The sequence below is a fragment of the Amphiura filiformis genome, chromosome 7, assembly GCF_039555335.1.
Source record: "Amphiura filiformis chromosome 7, Afil_fr2py, whole genome shotgun sequence".
Taxonomy (NCBI): Eukaryota; Metazoa; Echinodermata; class Ophiuroidea; order Amphilepidida; family Amphiuridae; genus Amphiura; species Amphiura filiformis.
The window spans coordinates 8,014,628-8,034,848 of record NC_092634.1 but is presented as its reverse complement, the minus strand read 5'-3'; the positions used below and the strand labels follow the sequence as shown (position 1 = coordinate 8,034,848).

At 36.6% G+C, this 20,221-nt stretch overlaps 1 protein-coding gene across 1 annotated transcript; it reads left to right on the top strand.

The window, feature by feature from the left end:
- Positions 1 to 94: 94 nt before the first annotated feature.
- LOC140157606 (mitochondrial tRNA methylthiotransferase CDK5RAP1-like) lies at positions 95 to 12,729 on the top strand. Its single transcript, XM_072180846.1, is given in 11 exon segments — positions 95 to 545; positions 2,259 to 2,362; positions 2,995 to 3,130; positions 3,775 to 3,985; positions 4,822 to 5,194; positions 6,112 to 6,150; positions 6,152 to 6,210; positions 7,468 to 7,654; positions 8,463 to 8,612; positions 11,011 to 11,151; positions 12,594 to 12,729. Coding segments are annotated over 11 exon segments (1,983 nt in total). The 3' UTR covers positions 12,726 to 12,729.
- Positions 12,730 to 20,221: the final 7,492 nt, after the last annotated feature.

Sequence of the window (20,221 nt, the reverse complement as noted above, 5' to 3'; positions counted from 1 at the left end):
ATTAATTGGGGTGAATTAATTCCTAATGGGAAATTGGATATAAAACAATGACAAAAAGTTAGGATGTTTTAAAAGAGCCTGATTAAAATCCAAAATGGCGGCGCCCATACGAAGAAATCTGGCCTTTTCTGCCGTCAAATGTAGAGCAATTTTTAGCCATTCTAGGCTGAATTTGTGTCGACAATCATTTAGAAAATATTCTTTAATACATTCTTATCGTCTTCAATTTTGGTTTTCGGGAAATTATGGTTCTTATCCTACTAGAAAAGCTCACATAAATTGCTACGCAAATAAATCGACGACTAGACTGTGGAATTCGACAACCAGAACAACGTCTTGTGATACATGCAATGCAAGAACTTACACAACAGACTTGAAAAATCAGAAAACATTTAAAGATAAATTAGACTCTGGCCCAGGTCTTGGCGATTTTATTGCAGCTTCTATGCCTCATCAAGATAATTTATTTAGTCAAGGTCAAGAAACTGATCTCGATTCCATCCCGTACTTAAATGCAGATATTCCTGATGGTAGAAATCGAAATGGTATGTATGCAAACAGATGATATTTAGCTTTAAGCCAGGCCCTCTCAACTGGCGGTGCGCGCACCACTTGTGGCGCTTTTTAAGTTGGAGTCAGTTGAAGTGGTGCACTTTCACATAAATCTTGACCTTTAAAAAACCTTAAATTCCAGGGCGCTGTCCCTGGACCCCGATATAGCTTATCACTTCATGATCACTCAAATAAACTAGTTGAGAAGGCCTGCTTTAAGGGACGCACCATTAGATATTATCGGGGGGCTAGGGAGTTTGGGTCAGGCAGAAATTTTTTATTTTTGCCGCCGAAATTTATTTTTCTCGCTGCCTTTGGAAGCAAAATGGTTTTTTTCGCCGCCTTTGGCGGCGAAGTTGTCTTTTTTCAATTTTAATGTACCGTATTCGTTTCAATAAGCGCCCATGCCCCAATAAGCGCCCACCTACGGTATTTTCAATTCGCTTAAGGGTACCGGTACCATTAATGTTGAAGTGACAGAAAGGCGTTGATACAGTGAAATAGCTGGAAGACTACAAGTCCTGTGTAAACTTGAACGTCTCAGGACCCTTTTATAACATACATAATTACATAAATTCATCTCTAATAAAAGCCCCTTACGAAAAAATTAGGTAAACCAGGTGAAAAATAAGCGCCCACCCAAAATGACTTTGTTAAGCGCCCTGGGCGCTTATTGGAATGAATACGGTATACCTTTACACAGCTGGGTAGGGGAAAAAATTTTTTTTTGCTCATCAGTGAGGCAAAATTTTTTTTTTCACTCATCAGCATGATCAGTGAGGCAAAAATTTTTTTTCAAAAAACCCCCTACCCCCCCCCCCCCCGATAATATCTAATGGTGGTTATGGTGCGTCCCTAACAGTTAACAAAATTCATACTAGTAGTTTGCCTAATACCCAAGAGGTTACTAAATCATTTTTGACAGGGATTTGTGGCTCCAGCTTCCCAGTGCAACCTTTGCTCATTTCCAGAGGTAATTTTACCTAAAAGAGGGACAGGGACCTAACTAAGGATTTTCCAAAAATAGGGACCAATATTTAAGGATTGAGGATGAAAGTAGTAAAAGTATGTATGTTTTTCACGCGTAGAATGGGCCCGAAGTATAGAACCAGATATTAAATGTAGCTATAAAGCGTGCAATTTAATTAATTCTGAAGTTCAAGTTTAAATGTCTGGAAATATGAACAACAAGATGTGACATGTATAACTTAAATTCAATTTACAACTCAAGAACGTTTAATAGTCAGAATCAATTTGCAGATTGGTGTCAAAATTGTAACCCTAATATGGCCAGGGAGATGTCATTTTCTTCGGAAGGGAGGTCATGAATATGTTGCTGACTGGAGTCAATTTTATGACCCCCCCTTATATGGACTGAAAATTTTATGACCCCCTACCACCCACACAGACTCCATTATTGGAACTAAGATACAAAGTTCACAAAAACTTTGATTGCAAGTGCAAAGAAAGGGCATGGAGCACACACAAAATTTGATTTGATTTTACATTTTGATTGTAAGTTAAAAGAAAGTGCACGTAGCGTGCAAAAAATTTGAGTCACCGGCCCTTAATAATTTTATAACCCCCCTATTTTTGTTGAAAATATTATTCAAGACCCCCTATTCCGATGAAAATGACAGCCCCCTTTAATAGCTGCGTAAGTTTTGGCACATGTTTTAATAAAATCCCATATTTCATCCTTACAGTTTACTTTGAAACATATGGCTGTCAGATGAATGTTAACGACACAGAAATTGCATGGTCTATATTGCAGAAAAATGGGTTTCTTAAAGTTAACGATGTAGCAAATGTAAGTATGGTACAATTAGTTAGTGCAATGCAAGTATACGGTACAGTTAGTGCAATAACTAGTTCCAATAATTGGAACTCACGGCTCTGACCGTGACGTTCAAAATTTGTAGTTACTACAACTAGTGCAATAGCAAATTATTGTTGACCACGTCAATCTTCATTAATTAAAATGATCTAAGAAATAATTATTGTGCTTGTCAAAACCAAAATTGATTTTACTCACTGTTTGATATTTCGTCCATCACATCAGAAATGATCAGCTGATCCACTTTCCCAGGAGCCTGTTTTGTGGTTACAAGTACTTCTTTCCAGTCTTCAGAAGTGGTTTAAAATCATACATATGGAAAGAAGTCACAAAATTGGTGCTGTATGTTTGTGGAATCAGGAGTAACCGTACATGAAACTTGAGATTAGTTTTAAATGAAGTGGGTAGATGTACACGTTGAGTGAAAACACAGACTCAATTTGGCTAAAAGATGAGTTAAATGCATTAGTGCAATCATCATACAAATTTGTTTCATTAGCATAATAAGTGCAATTATCATACTTGTTGGGTACCGGTAATGAAAATAATGAAAATTATGTCAAAGTCTCTGTAAATTGCAATGTTTTTGTTTGTATCACACCCAGGCTGATGTAGTGCTGGTAGTAACTTGTTCAATACGAGAAAATGCAGAGAAGAAAATATGGAATAGATTGGAGCAGTTACAGCATCTCAAGAATAGAAGGCCTAAAAATAAAACACCCTTGAAAGTTGGCTTGCTTGGTGAGTAGGATTGATTGGATGTATGCAGTGGATCCATTTTAATGTAGCAGGTGGAACGTTCAACAGTTTCATCAGTGATTTGTGTTAATGTCCAGGCTGCCAAATGCATTCGAGGTGGGGACTATGAAATGAGCACCTTGACTGTGTGTATGAATGTGTGACAAAAATGTCAACCCTCATGTGGCTATTTCCTCTTCAACCTCTTTTGCCTGCTTGTAGAGGTCAACTAGCAAATAAAAAACAAATTTGTGTTTTTTTAGCCATAATCCTAGTAGAATGACAAGTAATTTGTGATAGTATATAGAGTTTGCAGGGTTAGAATTTTGGCAAGAATCCAAGGATCAATTCTCGTTAAGATTCTCGCAAACTTTTTGTAGTTTAGACAGAAGTTGATTGGCAAGAATGGAATGATTCCCACAAATTTTACTCTGCAAGAATCAGGATTGATTCCTGCACAGTGGAATGAAATTCAGACCCTGAATTTGTGAGTGGTTTCAGTGGGCATTGGACTTTGTTGGCCAAAAATATGAACCCCACCTTTGACAAAGTTCCCAATTAAAAAGAGTCAAGGTGAAGCAAGAAATGAAAGAGAATGTTCTATTTCATCTGCTTTGTATACATTTTATTTTGTATGAATTCCACAGGTTGCATGGCAGAGCGTCTCAAGAGAAAGATAGTAGAGCGAAGCAAGATAGTAGATGTAGTTGCTGGTCCCGATGCATACAGGGACCTTCCCAGATTACTCTCTGAGACAGATTCAGGCCAAGCAGCGATAAATGTCATTTTATCCATGGATGAGACATATGCTGATGTGATTCCTGTGAGGCTTAATCAGGAAGCCAAGTCTGCTTTTGTGTAAGTAAGCAATTGCATGAAATTCATGAGGAGTGTTGACCAGAGATATCACTCATTACTCAAACATATATAGGGAAACATTATGACAATTACATGTGTCAGTTATTTTAACAGAAGCACCTTGAGTCCTCCTATGTGGCTCCACACTAGTAAATATGAAAATACTGTCAATTGACATGGTACACCTTGAGGGACATTATTTTGTGACTTGGAAACATTTACAATGTATACATACTATGAGGGTAAAAAATGAGGGTACACAATAAAAAAATACACTAGTCATTTACAAGGAAAACCTGCAATACTTTGTGTGTTTCTTCTTCAAAAGTATATTGTGGTGGGCTTTTTTAAAATTTACATTTATGATCAGAAATGCTATATTTATGCTTAATCTATCTTGTGGACATTATTATATGGGAGAAAAGGTACATTTGCAGGCAATTTGTAGCCAAGGCATCAGAAAATGCCCATCTGTAAACATGGAATAGAATATGAATAATTATAATTTAGGGACAGGTTATTTGATTCAACAGAGCTAACTCATTGACCTTTTTCCTCAGAATATGTACAAACTTTTAAAACAAATGTTATGAATAGATGAAATTCATTCTTCCTTTCAATCACACTGTTAATAATTGTGCAAATCAAGTGTTTATATATCTTTCAATGAAATAGTTCAGTAAGTTCATAAAATGGTAACATAAACAGAAATTTCAAATTTCATTTAAAAATCAGATGTAAGTTTCAAACCACTGGGGACAGGTGAAAGGCAGCAGGGTGAAAGGTAAATGTTATTTAGGGAAATCAGTTGTTATTTCCTTCATTATTCCCCTCAGGTCCATCATGAGAGGCTGTGACAACATGTGCAGTTACTGTATCGTACCATTCACCCGTGGAAGAGAACGAAGTCGACCAATCTCATCCATCCTAGAAGAGGTCAAGTCTCTCTCAGGTCAAGGGGTCAAAGAGGTCACGTTACTAGGTCAAAATGTTAACAGCTACCGTGATACATCAGAAAGCTCCTATTATGGGTTTGGTGTTAGTGATGTCGTTGATGAAGCCACATCTATGGCTAGAGGGTTTAATACTATCTATAAGAGCAAGAAAGGAGGATTAAGGTTCTCTTATCTACTGGAGAAAGTTTCTGAAATTGACCCAGAGATGAGGATCAGATTTACTTCACCACACCCTAAGGACTTCCCAGATGAGGTGAGTTATATGCGACTCAAAATGATAACTAAGAATTAATTTCACTGCCATTGTAATAATGAAGTTAAATGCCCAACTTTACAACAACTTATAGCAAAGACCAAAGATATTAATTAGACTTAAGTTAAGAGTCCAGACTAAGTTAAAGTCCAGAGTCATATAATAGCGGCCAAGTGCATAATGCTTTGGTAAAGCTGTCATATTTTATATCACATACAGATGTCAAATAGTGTACCTATGTCATTAATTGGCAAAATGTTAATATGAAATGATAATTTACATTTGAAATCAAAGTAGCCTCATGGCGAAATAATCCTATATTCCCGCCTATATTGCTCTCCATGAGCATCATGGTGTAGTCCTGAATCTTTCAAGTCTAATGATCTCTTTGACAAAGACATATATCGAATAGAACAGATTATGGAAAAGTTCTCTGATCCGTTGGCTTGCAAGACAAGCTTTTAAATAGCATGGAAACTGACATATGTATGAGTACTTTGAGACCACCTGTAAAATTCTATTGTGTGTAATGTTTATCTAAACTGAGGATGATACATTCCATTGAACGTGTTGAATGAAAAACATGGAATGGATTCAAATGTGCAGGGAAGCCTAGTGAAAATGTGCAAAATGATGACTACACTTCTGTCAAATCTGCTGTTTTACTAATCCTGATTGTTGACATGAACTACATGTAATCATGGAAATAAAAGAACTATTTCCATGATGTGATTCACATCAATTACACACAGAAGAATATCTTTTCTCATGACAGTATAAATAGTAATTCTGAGCAAGTTGGAGTAATTTTAAAACATTTGCTCACACAGTGTGGTCTGTTTGCTTATTTGTTTTCTTGCTTGCTTGTGTGCTTCATTGAAATCAGAGTTAATCAGAGTTGTATTTGTTTGTTGCAGGTGCTACATATGATTAAAGAGAGAGCCAATATCTGTAAATCAGCTTCACCTCCCAGCTCAAAGTGGCAATGGTGATGTCCTGCACAGAATGAGGAGAGGGTAAGAATTGGGGCAATTGCAACGTTTTGTATTCAAATTTTTGTGAAGAATTTGACATTTGTGATGTATTAGATGGATCAAGACACATGCATTTGGTTACCATGGTTACAGGGAATCTATTCACTCTGAACAGAACTTGATGTGATCAAGCAAAATGAGTCTGATGTCGATCAAAATCAGAATTCAGTATTCAATTTCATTACATGAGCCATTCTCAGAGCTTTCTTTTGCTGAAAACCCCATCAAAATTAGACTTATGGTTACTGGTTCAGAGATGGCCATTTCAGTGTTGCTCAGAACAATAAAATACAAAGGATGTTGAATAATATAATTGCCTATATCTCAAAATCAATATTCCAGACATCGGACTCATTTTGCTTGATCACATTACATACTACAAGAATTTACAATGTTTAAGTTGGATTTTTGTGCAATGGATGTTACCTAACACCTGTTTAAATCTTTCGATATGTCAGGGGAAATCTATGTAACTAAGAATATGTAAGTGTTCAGTTCTGTGTCATTTTGCAAACATGCCTCGCATTTATTACGGCACTGAGACAAGTTTTTTGGCATGCAGTTAGGGATGACTTTTAAAGATGCAATACATTGCAGAGGTTATTTCCATTATGTGTGATGAGTAAGCTGCATTGGATACTCATGAATATTCAAGTGTACATATATTCTTCCTTCAAGTTGACAAGAAAATGAAAAAAAAAATATGTTTCACTGCCATTGATTCTTCACCCTTCAAGTCTCTAGAGACCAGTCCTTTTGCCAGCTGAGCTATCAAAGACATTTACAGCATCAAAATATAACTGATATTCTGCATAACCCAAGATTCCAAATCATATTTCCCAATATTTCTTGATTTATGCATTTTGCCAAGTGCAGCAGGGACATCAGAGCAACTTTCATTGTGCATTACTTCAAATCATACACATTCACTTTAAGTGCTGGCTTACTCACACATAAGTTTATGCTAAAAAACCCACTGCGTTGATGCATATGAGAAACTAATGCCTCAACGCATTGATATCACAGACTACAATATAGTCAAAAGCAATAAAGTTATAAAGAGAATAAGTTCTTGTAAACAAATTAAGAAAAGTAGTGTTATTCTTGAGTTTAATGGTTTGAAAATAAGATATTTTCCTCGGCCAGAGGTCCCAGGTTCAAATCCTGATATTTTATTCTCTTCAGGTGCAGCTTAGTTCAGTTTCTGTAATACGATATAATATTGTGCTTATACATCAGGTACACACGTGAAGCATACATTGAGCTGGTAGATCATGTACAGAGGATATTACCTGATGTGTCTCTTAGTAGTGACTTCATTACAGGGTTCTGTGGAGAGACAGAGGCTGAACACCAGGATACATTGTCATTACTAAAGCTTATCAAATACAACTATGCATTTCTCTTTGCTTATAGTATGAGACAGGTAAGCTAAAAAATATATAGAGAGAGGGAGGGAGAGAGAAACCTGCAGACAGAACATCTAGATACAATATCAGGCTGTATCAAAATGATCGTTTTTCATCTGGTTTCTGTCTGTTCTTGGTACTATTAAAATGCCTGCATCTTCAACTTAAAGGACCAGACTTTTTTCGCCCCACTTTGCGTGCATTGGTACTAAGAACATGTTCTGTTGCAAAAGGTGCTAGCTTCACTATGCTTCAAGAAATTTGTCCAACCCATCCCCCCCATGTCAAAAATAAATCTACACCATGGAAAACAGGACACAAAGACATGGAGGTAAAGAGACAGAAAGTGAGAAAATGAGAGTGATGAGAAGTTAGAGATTGAAGGAGAATCAAACTAAAGGGAGACTTTGTAAGCAAGGGAGGTAGAGAAAGGGAGTAATAGAAGATAACACACAGGCATTTGACAGCTGGTAAGGCAGACTGGTGCTAAGCATAAATTAATTATATGTAATTTTGTAAATCTTCAACCTTAGTTGGATTGGTGTAACATGAAATTTAGGGTATGTAATTCGGGATTTTTTGGGGTGAAATACAACTACATGTACATGTTTTCAAATACTAAATGACTGCGATACAAACATTATATCATAAGGCAGTTATAATGCATATTTTTTACTTCTTTTTAACTTCATATGATCACAAACTACTTTTTTCATTTTTAGAGCAATCCATAATATATCAAATGTTTTTGTTTTTTCCCAAACTTGGCACAGAAATTGTGTCTTCATTCAGAACTATTCTAAACTCAATTTCCTTTCCTTGCAGAAAACGCATGCATATCACAAGATGAAAGATGATGTTCCAGAGGAGGTGAAGCAGAGACGACTACAAGATATAATATCACTTAGTAGGATAGGCATGGCAGAGATGAATGCTAAACAGATTGGAACACAGCAGTTGGTGCTGGTTGAAGGGGTAAGCATTGTAAGGGATAATATCACTTATTAGGATAGGCATGGCAGAGATGAATGCTAAACAGATAGGAACACAGCAGTTGGTGCTGGTTGAAGGGGTAAGCATTGCAAGAGATAATATCACTTATTAGGATAGGCATGGCAGAGATGAATGCTAAACAGATAGGAACACAGCAGTTGGTGCTGGTTGAAGGGGTAAGCATTGCAAGAGATAATATCACTTATTAGGATAGGCATGGCAGAGATGAATGCTAAACAGATAGGAACACAGCAGTTGGTGCTGGTTGGTAAGCATTGCAAGAGATAATATCACTTATTAGGATAGGCATGGCAGAGATGAATGCTAAACAGATAGGAACACAGCAGTTGGTGCTGGTTGAAGAGGTAAGCATTGCAAGAGATAATATCACTTAGTAGGATAGGCATGGCAGAGATGAATGCTAAACAGATAGGAACACAGCAGTTGGTGCTGGTTGAAGGGGTAAGCATTGCAAGAGATAATATCACTTATTAGGATAGGCATGGAAGAGATGAATGCTAAACACAGCAGTTGGTAAACAGATAGGAACACAGCAGTTGGTGCTGGTTGAAGGGGTAAGCATTGCAAGAGATAATATCACTTATTAGGATAGGCATGGCAGAGATGAATGCTAAACAGATAGGAACACAGCAGTTGGTGCTGGTTGAAGGGGTAAGCATTGCAAGGGATAATATCACTTATTAGGATAGGCATGGCAGAGATGAATGCTAAACAGATAGGAACACAGCAGTTGGTGCTGGTTGAAGGGGTAAGCATTGCAAGGGACAATATCACTTAGTAGGATAGGCATGGCAGAGATGAATTCTAAACAGATAGGAACACAGCAGTTGGTGCTGATTGAAGGGGTAAGCATTGGTGTTCATGGACATAAATATTTGGGCAGTAGAGACATAGAGACAACCATGTTCCTCAGGAAAGCTGGACATAAGGTTGAAGCAAGCTTTCATGGTCCTTGGAACCAGGGCTGTGCCTTGCAGGTTTGACACTAATCCTCACATGTCCAAGAGGTATCTTCCCCCGACCACCCATTTCACAAACACTTGTGACCGATCTTACGATTGATTTATTTTTATGTGGGGTAAATTAATCATAATATCCATCATAAGATTTTTGAAACGAGGCCCTTGAGTTGACAGTATCCTGACAAAGGTCATATTTGAGGTACATTTTAATTTTGTGTTGGGATCATAGGTTAAAATAACAAATAATCTATTTTTCTGTCGTGAATTGCAAAATATCAAGTGTGTTTCCGCATGGGACAAACCTGTTTGTACGTATGTATGTGTTTTTGAGGATTACAATTATTCAGATCTCCTTTACAAAGTTAAAAGTTTATTATAGTGCCCTCTGTTGATGATAAGAGTTTCATTTGACTGTTTGTCAACTAAACTGTAATTTGCAGGTTGGATTACATTTAATTGGTGTCACAATTTACTCTTGTACACTCCTCAAAAGAATAAAAGGATCAGTTGAATGTAATCAGCATTTTTGAAAACATTTGATTTGATGATAATATTATTGATAATTGTGCTTGACCTTTCATTACATAACTTGTTCCCTAAGTTGTAAACAAAATTCACTCATTACAAATATCCTCTATCACCCACATCTTGAGGGGAGAGGGAAAGATGAAGGCTAAAATGTCGATTTTGAAGCCATTTTTCAAACGTCACCACGGTCAAGGTCAAGTCACATATTGAGATGGGTTTGTGTATGTGATGTGTGTTTGGGTCTATACGTCACATTAGTTGGTATAAGATGCCCTCAATGTATCCCTGGGGTTGTGAAAGTCATTAATGTAACTGCACAAAAGTTGATCTCCTGGCCCCCTTCTCACATATCTGAGGGTAGGGGTCATAATTGAGCTTCCTTAATAGTGCAACGTAATGCATAAATTAATACTCTATGTGTTCTGTCGTTCTGTACCTTTTAATGATCACGATTAAGACCCCTACCCTCAGAGAAACAAGGAGGGGCCGGTGGTCATTTTTGTACGGTTACAACTTACATTAATGATTTTCGCCACCCCGGGGATACATTGAGGGCATTTTATACCCACTAATGTGACGTATATACCCACACACACGTCATATACACAAACCAACCCCAATATGTGACTTGACCTTGACCATGGTGACATTTGAAAAAAGGCTTCAAAATCGAAATTTTGGCCTCCATTTTCCTCCCTCCCCCTCACGATGTGGGTGATGGCGGATATTTTTAATGAGTTAATTTTGTCTGCAGCTTAGTGAACAAGTGATGTAATGAAATATCAAGCACAATTATCAATAATATTATCATCATATCCAATGTTTTTGCCAAAATGCAATTATATGACATTTCCATTTCTCAATTTCAGAAAAGCAAGAAGTCTGTCACAGCTCTGGCTGGGAGGAATGATGGTAATATCAGGGTTATTATACCAGGAGATCCTATAGCTGTAGAAGTAGGGTCAAAGGTCACAAGACCTATGCAACCTGGAGATTATGTTGTTGTAAAGGTAAGATGTTTGAAATAAAATGATGTATTATGAATAATTCTACGCACACCTCCCTGCGGAGTTGATATAGTACTGGCTCAGTAGCTTCTGATCATGATGTCCAAGTAGTGAGCGATGCAGCATGAGTCGTGAACAAGGTGACTTTGATTGCGATGTCCAAGTAGCAACTGCTACAACACGAGTCGTGAACGAGGTGAGCGCAAATCGCATAGCTCAGTTCCCTTTGATTACGATGTCCGCTGGCGAGTAGAGAGCTCTGCAGCGTGAGTCGTGAACGAGGTGATCACAGAGCTCCGTTTTCTCTGATCGCAATATCAAAGTAGTGAGTGCTGCAGCACGAGTCACAAGAGAGTTAGGCTGGTCATTAACAGGACTACTGGCTGTTGATGCTTGACTGATATGCTTGGCTGGTTGCTGGGGGGCATTTTGCCATGTCTCTAATCCAGAACTAGAGGTTTGTTTAGTTATTTAAACGGTTGCTCAGTGTGGAGACACGCTTGGTCCTGATGGGACCAGGCTCAAACAAAATGCTCAAGCCAGGCTAAAAAGCCTATATAAGGGGATACCATGTTAATCATTAATGCAAGAGCTCATCTCTATATACTCTTATTCCTAGATCTCCTCAGAGTATTTTTCATGTTTGTGAATATAGTAAAGATGATGTTTTTCCTGTCACCAATTAGTAGTATAACTTAGAAATCTTAGCTCATAATTTGTGATATTGTGATCAAGCAAAATCAGTTGGAAATAGGAAATTCTAATTTACAGATATATATGGCGGAAAATGTGTCGGTATTTCTAATGAATGCAATTCCTTTGTGTTTGTAATGACTAAACTTTGAATAACTTTTTAACAATAGATGATAGAAACATAAAATGTGACATGTTATGTCAAAAGGAGACACTTTTGGGCAGGTTATCTATTTTGAAGTTTTTACATATCTGAAATATAGAGATATTTTGCTCCACAATGCCGTTTTTTCCAATGAAATTGGACATTCCTCAGCGAAGATATTGAGTTCGTAAGTTACTGTATTATAAAATTGGAAATTGAGATATCGGCCTTTAAAAATATTACTGACAATGTTGAGAGTAGGAATTACCTTGAAAAATGTCTCAAAAAATACAAGATGCGAGTTATATTCCGGTCTGAAACTATCAGACAATATTTTTAACATTAATAACATCACAAATTCGCAACAAACCTAAATTGTGAAAAAATCACCCCCTGGCAGATTTTTGGCTATTTCTCCATTTACGATCCTGCCCAAAAGTGTCCCCTGTTTGACATGACACGTCACAAATGTTTCTTTCTATTCACAGCACCAACATTTCCAAAATTGAAATATCTTGACTTTGTGCTCATTTTGTTTGATTACGTCACATATTTTGACAATTTTGTCATTCTTTTTCACATTTGTGTATGTTTCTTTTTGAATCAGGTAACAGACTCTACATCACAAGTGTTGAAGGGCGTACCTTTGTACCATAGCACACTGCAAGGATATCACTCCAAGGAGAAGGGTATACAGGTATTTCTTTCTTCTGCATCAACCAGTAAAGAACTTCATTAGTGATAGCTGATCCCTATACATTGTTATCTTCAGTATTTGAAGAAAAAAGTGTGTTAGTTATAATTAAAGACAGATAAAAAGAATTTATCGCTTCTGATGTTACTGTCAACTACGATCCTTGATTGGTTTACACAGGTTAATAGCGCGTAAAAGGAAGACCGATCTATCTGGTGCTGATCGGAGAAAAGGAATAGCAGCAAATGGTGAAAAATTATGTACTTTTACAAGGCAAAAAGCAGCATTTCTAGGCATTGTTGACATGGTGCCTTTGCGAAAGAAAGTTTCCTACTATAATATAAAGACCTAACTTTTTGCATGTTTGAAGGTGCAAAATTAACAATAAGGCGCCGGTTATACCGCTGCATTCAGCAAGTCATCATCACGACACTTGTAAACAAACCGAGCTCGAATTTGATTGACAGATGACGTCACACGCGATAAATTCTTTTTATCTCTGTCTTTAATTATAGCCACCCATCCATCCACCTGTCATTTTAGACAGGAAGTTTGCTCCAATGGCTGGCAAAATGGATGCCTTATTACTTAAGCAAAACATATAATTTTGTCTTCGAATTCAGGGTCAATGATACACATCATTTGTATTGCCAGGCGTGAATATATCAATGTCTACATAATGTATTGAGAGCAAAACACATTGATAAGTATCTAGACTATCGACCACCCATCACCATGAAGTATCCATGGTGATTTTGACAGGATGACCAGAGTGCGGAGAAATAGAAGCTCCTAAACGCTTACATGTCTAAAAAGAAAGAAACGCTCGCCTGCATCTTTGCCAAAATTGTTGCTATGCAGTGTCGAATATATTACATACACCACAGTCAGTGGTCTAGATACTTGTTGGTCTGGGGTTACATAACAAATGAAAAACCAAGATCAAACATTTTCTTTATGTTTTTGGCTAGTGACAATGAATGGGACAAAGGTGTTGATAACAACTGCTGACAAGAGCTTAGCGATTGATGATTGCCCCGACAACTTAAAGAAAAAAAAGGAAAGAAATATTCCTGGTTCTTAGTACTGTTTAAATATTTGGACCTTGATTTGGGTATAAAATAAAAATAGTGCAAAATTGCACATTTTTGCATGCTTTGTGCAATATGATCCCAATATACACCAGGCACAAAAAGAAACTTGTCAGTTATATTCATCCTTACTGTTCAATAACTTGATAATTTTGGATTATTCTGAAATATACATTTTGTTAATTGGACTTTGCTTTCTCATTTGACACCCTGTTCGTGAAAAAAAAAAAGCCTCAAACCCCAAAATCAAAAGTTGCATTTTCAACGATTTTCAATGGGAACGCATCGTTGTATTGCACACAAGCACCACGGGCCAATCAATAAAGCACAAAGTGTAACAGGCACAATTGAATCGTTAAAATTGCAACTTTTCATTTTGGGGTTTGAGAGTTTGGAGGCGCATATCTTGGTCAATTCTTGCTCAATGTTCACGAACAGGGTGTCAAATGAGAAAGGAAAGTCCAATTAACAAAATGTGTATTTCAGAATAATAAAAAATTATCAACTTATTGAACAGCAAGGATGAATATAACTGACGAGTTTCTTTTTGTGCCTGGTGTATATCGACCTGCACTTCAAATAGTATGAAAATTTTCTCAAGCTGCACAGGCAGATATCCCAGTAAAATTGAGCCAAACGAATGCTCCTGGCCAAATGTTTTCTTTGTCCCCGCGGACAAAAAGTACAGGCACACCACTTTGACCAGCACCACAATCAAGAACTTGAAATTGTCCATGGTCATCACCATTATGTAACCTACAATTTTACTGGAATATGTATTTCAATTTTGTCATGCATTCAAATTAATTACTAATGGTCAGGGGCGGCGGAACGATTTTGAAAGTGGGGGGGGGGGCCAGTCAGGGTGATGTAAAAATAGAAATAATGGCCGCGAAGCGGCCATCGCTTGCGCGACGCAGGGGGTGTCGCAGGGGGATGTGCCCCCCTCAGAAGTGAGAAACTTTTGCAAAATGAAGGCCCAATTGAAACCATTTTATGGACTATTTTGGTACTATTATTGTGTACAATTTGAGTTTGAAAAAGCCGAAAATTGGTGAAATGAAGCTATTAAAGCCATTCGTGGACAAGTTGTCACTATTATTAACTATATAAATTATTACTATAAATATTAAGTGTTGGGTGTCCAAAGCAGAAAAAAGGGGGAAAGCAAGGGGGTGTCTGAGGGGGGACGCGCCCCCTCAAAAGTGAGAAACGTTTGCAAACTGAAGGCCCAATTGAAGCCATTTGGTGGACTATTCTGGCACTATTATTGTGAACAATTTTAGTTTGAAAAATCCGAAAATGGGTCAAATGAAGGCCCAAATTGAAGCCATTCATGGATAAGTTTTCACTATTATTGTATAACTTATTGCTTTTAGTGTTGGGTGTCCAAAACAGAAGCGAAAAGGGGAATTTGTTTATCCATAGGCCTACACACTGTGTATTAACACAGGGGAGTTTGAAAATTTTGCAAAATGAAGGTCCAATTGAAGCCATTTCGTGCATCATTTTTACACTTTCTTAAGCATGTTAAGGGTCTAGAATAGAGATTTGATTATTTATGTTCACCCAGACATGTTACACACAGCACATTATGGGTTAAAAGTGTGGGGGGGGGGGGGCAGTCCCCCCGGTCGAAAAAGTGGAGGCGCCACTGGCCACCCTTTTTTTGTTACTCCATAGTGGCAATGATAGTTACTTTCTTGAGTGTATCAAGGCCAGATTTTGTAATTACATTTAACATATAATAAAGAAATTATAAAAGGCATGGGTTTTCATTGCTCACTAGTGCATTCTAAAATGCGGCTTGTCAAAATTAAAACTTTTTTATTTTAAGGACTTGGTGAGACAAAAAATATGATGAATGATTCATTGAAAGTTGTGTGTTACTGTTTATGAGCTTTCTGTATTACTCTTTAATATTTGACTGACTATATATGAGTTTTTGCCAAGTCACGGTGCGTAAATCTATATTTTCTTAATTAATGATTAATTAATTAATTAATTAATTAATCATATTATTCTATTGCTATCCGAGTAGTGTTATACGTATACATGATACATAAGTAGGCCCCATGATACATCAACTTCATTTAACTCTAGAATACAATATCGGGTTTTGACCAGATTTGACCGCTTTTGTCCGGTTTTGACCGGTTTAAACCTGGTTTTAACCGCTTTGTGGACAAAACAGGTTTTGACCGGTCAAAAGTCCAACCCTGGTTGACCCAATTTTTTTTTGCATGGTTTGAAAAAGGAAGAGCAAAAAAAAGTCATGTGACTTATAACGCCAATGACATGCAGCTGTATATAGAAATTAAAGTCATAATGTACGATCTTATACATGTAATATGAATTTGGTTTTTTTTTTCAAACCTGATTTTTTGCATGTTTTAACATGTGTAAACCTGATTTTTTGCATGTTTTAACATGTTTTAACATGTGTAAACATTAAAATGTTTACACATGTCACAACTTGCACCTAAATGGAATCAGCCAAATTTGTTGTGTTTGTAGGTAAACAGAGCAAAGTTCGACATAAAGTCATAATTCAAGAAATTATGACTTTATGTCCACCCATAGAATTGCGTGTTACCTCGTTATTTCAGCTCAAAATGGACAGAAACCATTCCCGATCATTATTACTAGTATTACTAGTATTATTTCAGCATTTCGAGTATATAATGACAAATTTAAAATTTGAAGGAAATCGTACATTAAGCCTTTAATGAGGTGCCAGGTGTTCGTATGTCCCAAGTTATTTTTGAATATATACAGCTCTGCTGGTCTTCCATTTGCATAATTATGGATTTATTTTTTAAAATTTAATAGCATGTTGCTTTAATAATGCTTTTGGTTTGTGCAAGCTAAAATCTGTATTGGACAGTCAAATAATTGTAATATTTGCTGCTATATTTGGTCAAATTTATTTGAAAATGGTGAGATTTGATGGAATATGAATGACTTCATAACCTTTTGATAAATACCCCTGGCTTCAATATTTCATTGTCTCTCCCATTCATTAAAGACAAATATTGTAGCTACAGGTTACAAGGGATCTTGCACCACCTCATCTTTCAGGAACTAATGAAATTGCATTAAATTTCTTAGCTTCTAAAGAATTATATTTAAGAAATAAAGGGTAATGCATTATCCTTTATACTCAAATAATGTGTCAGAGGCAGTAAAAGTTTCAACATTTTTACTGCCTCGGACACATTATTTGGGTGTAAAGGATAATGTGGCACCCTTTATTTCTATTCTATTACCACAAAATATTACGATTTAAAGAGAAAATATTGCTTTTTTTGAAGTTGTTTACCTCAAGGTGGAGCATGTACGCGTAGCCAAAGCATAAGTACGGAAATATTGAACGCATAACCAAGCGTAATGCTTTGCGTAGAATGTGTAACAATGCTAATATACTGCATTGCGCTTTGCTGTGCGCTGTTATGCGAGAAGAACATAAAGTTTGTTGCCCTGGCCACTTTATTGTCAATTCTATTACCCCCACGACCCATTATTCAAAATCGCGCACTGTGATTTGTTGAAACGCGTCACGTGACAGACCATTATTAGCGATAAAGTGTCAAGGGCAACGAACTTTATGTTCTTCTATCATCACAGCGCACAGCAGAGCGCACAGCACACCTGCTTATGTAGGGGAGAATGGAATGTCAGGGGTGTGTTATTGTATGTACATACCTGCTTGTGGGGGAGAATGGAATGTTAGGTTGTGTTATTGGAATGTACATACGCTTTGGCTACGCTTATGCGCTCCACCTTGAGGTAAACAACTTGAAATATTTGGGCAAAAAATTGATATTTTCTCTTTAAATCACACTATTTTGTGGTAATAGAATAGAAATAAAGGGTGCAGCATTATCCTTTACACGCAAATAGGCCTAATGTGTCCTCGGCAGTAAAACGTTTAAATAATGGGTTCGGCTGCGCCTCACCCATTATTTACGCTTTTACTGCCTCGACACATTATTTTCGTAAAGGATCATGCATTACCCTTTATTTCTCAATTAAAGGTCTTTCACGTGATGCGTTTCAACAAATCACAGTACGCGATTTTGAATAATGGGTCGTGGAGGTAATCGAAAATGAAATGATGAAACATTGTAATACCACTCATTATTGCTTGTTAAAGTGCAATAGTGTCCATTTAATTTAAAGCTTGCAGAAACAAATCATTGTAGTGACATTCAGGGTCATATTTAGAGGGGGGTCTGTGGTGAGATACCCCAGTGGCATAGTTAGGGAGGGCCCTGTCTTAGGGGGCACTGATTCGACCAATTCAGCACCCCCTAGATCGATTCTGCGCCCCTCCAAGTGGTGAAAGTCAATATTTTCAAATGCTTCACATAAACTCTATCACCCTGCCCACCCCTGAAAAACAATGTGGTCAACAATTTGGCATAAATATTTCCTGCAAAAAAAAAATGTACCGTACAGACGGGCTTGGTGACATTTTTAGGAAAATGAAAATAAAACATAGCACTTTCAATGTTGGTTTGCTTAATCCCAGCAAACACAAAAACGTTTTAAAAACGTTTTAAATAAGTTATATTTTGGCTTTTGGTTTAGGTAAAAACGTTTTAATAACATTAAAATGTCGGGTTATATAAAGGTCATGATAACGTTTTAAAACGTTTTGTATGAAAACACACTACAACAATATTTTTAATGTTTTCAAAAATGTTATTGTAAACTATTTTGCAAACATCTTTGCCAAATATTGTGTCAATACTTAAATAACATTATGTTAAAATATTTGAACCCAGTAAACACAGAAATGTTCTTAAAATGTTTTTTTCAAAACCTTTTAATAACATTTAAATGTCGGGTTATATAAAGGTCATGAAAACGTTTTTAAAACGTTATTGAAAATATTTTGGGCAAACATTTTTCGCAAAATATTTTTTCAACTCCCAAAATAACATTCTGTTTAGAATGTTTTGTATCAAGTTTTCAAAAATGTTTTTGGAATGTTATTAAAACGTTTTTATACCCTTTATATAACCCGACATTTAAATGTTTTCTGAAAAACATTTTTCTTTGCTGAGCAGTAGATTATCAAAAAATGTTTTTTAAGGTTACGAAAACGTTTAATACTCTTAATATACCCTTTATATAACCCAACATTTAAACGTTTTCTGACAACCTTTTATAACCTTTTGCGAATGATGTCGAAAACGTTTTGTGTTTGCTGGGATATTCACCAGAGAAAATAATCAACAACAAACACAACCAGCTGTGACACTGACATGTACTTTTGGAGTCACAAACTTATAATTGTACAACCAATTATTAGCATTAAATTACGCATTGAAGTGAATTTATTAATTAGCATTGAGGAGGAGGTTACAGTGTACTTTACTGGTCAAAAGTTAATTGCAGACATTGTTAATTTTGTTTGTTTGTTTGTGTGCTACAGTCTGTCCACATATATAGAAGTACAAAGTAAATAGACCTCGGAAACTGGAGGTATGAGAATAATTATTTCAGTGCAATGCATGTGTAAATGCTTCTTTGGCGCGCCAACTGCTGTGCGATTTGTACTTGCCGAGCGCACCACGCTCTTTACGTGTCACAATTTTTTAACACGCAGTGCGGACGACGCAAAGCATCAACCCCCGATGCCACAGATTTGGTTTGTACTTCTATGTGGACAGACTGTAATAAGCCAATGAGGAGGAGGTTATGCTGCACTGTGCAGGTCATAGTTATGAATTGTCCAACATGTTCAACCAAACTGATTAATCCCAAGTTAAAATAAATATTTCTTTAACCAGGTGGTACAAATGTGAAATCACTGATTGGTTTAATGTCTTTCCTTGTTTAAAATAAATAGCAATTTCCACTGTATGTAATTGATATGATTGCTTAATTAGTACCAAAATAAGGTTACACTGTACAGAAATTGTCAAAAGCTGAATCATTCATTTAAACAAATCAATCGGTTGCTAAAACAAATATTTTGATACCTTTTGTTTGGGTATTTCAGTCAAAAAACACTGCCTGAATATTCAAATAAATAGCATATGTTTTTAGTACCATAATTAGCTGTAAGGCCCTGGAGGCTTTTTGGCAAAGGGGGAGAAAGGAAAGAAGAAACAAGATGACGAGAAAAGTTGTTGCCTGCAGTCCAGACCAGGGATGGCAGAACTCTAGTGAGTGCCATCTCATATTCTTGTTTAAGTTTTTTTGTTGTTGATTTGTGTTTGTTTTAATCTGAAGAATGTTACATTTCTATGATGTGATCTGCTCCATGGAGGCCAAAGAACGCATTTAAATTGAGTTATTATAATTATTACCTTATACAAACAAACAAACATTAGGCTTTCATGTACTGAAAGCACCAAAGGTCTAGCAAGCCTAGCATACTTGGTTCTAAAGTTCCAATGTTTTGTGATCTGTATTTTCTTATATATTTTACCATTT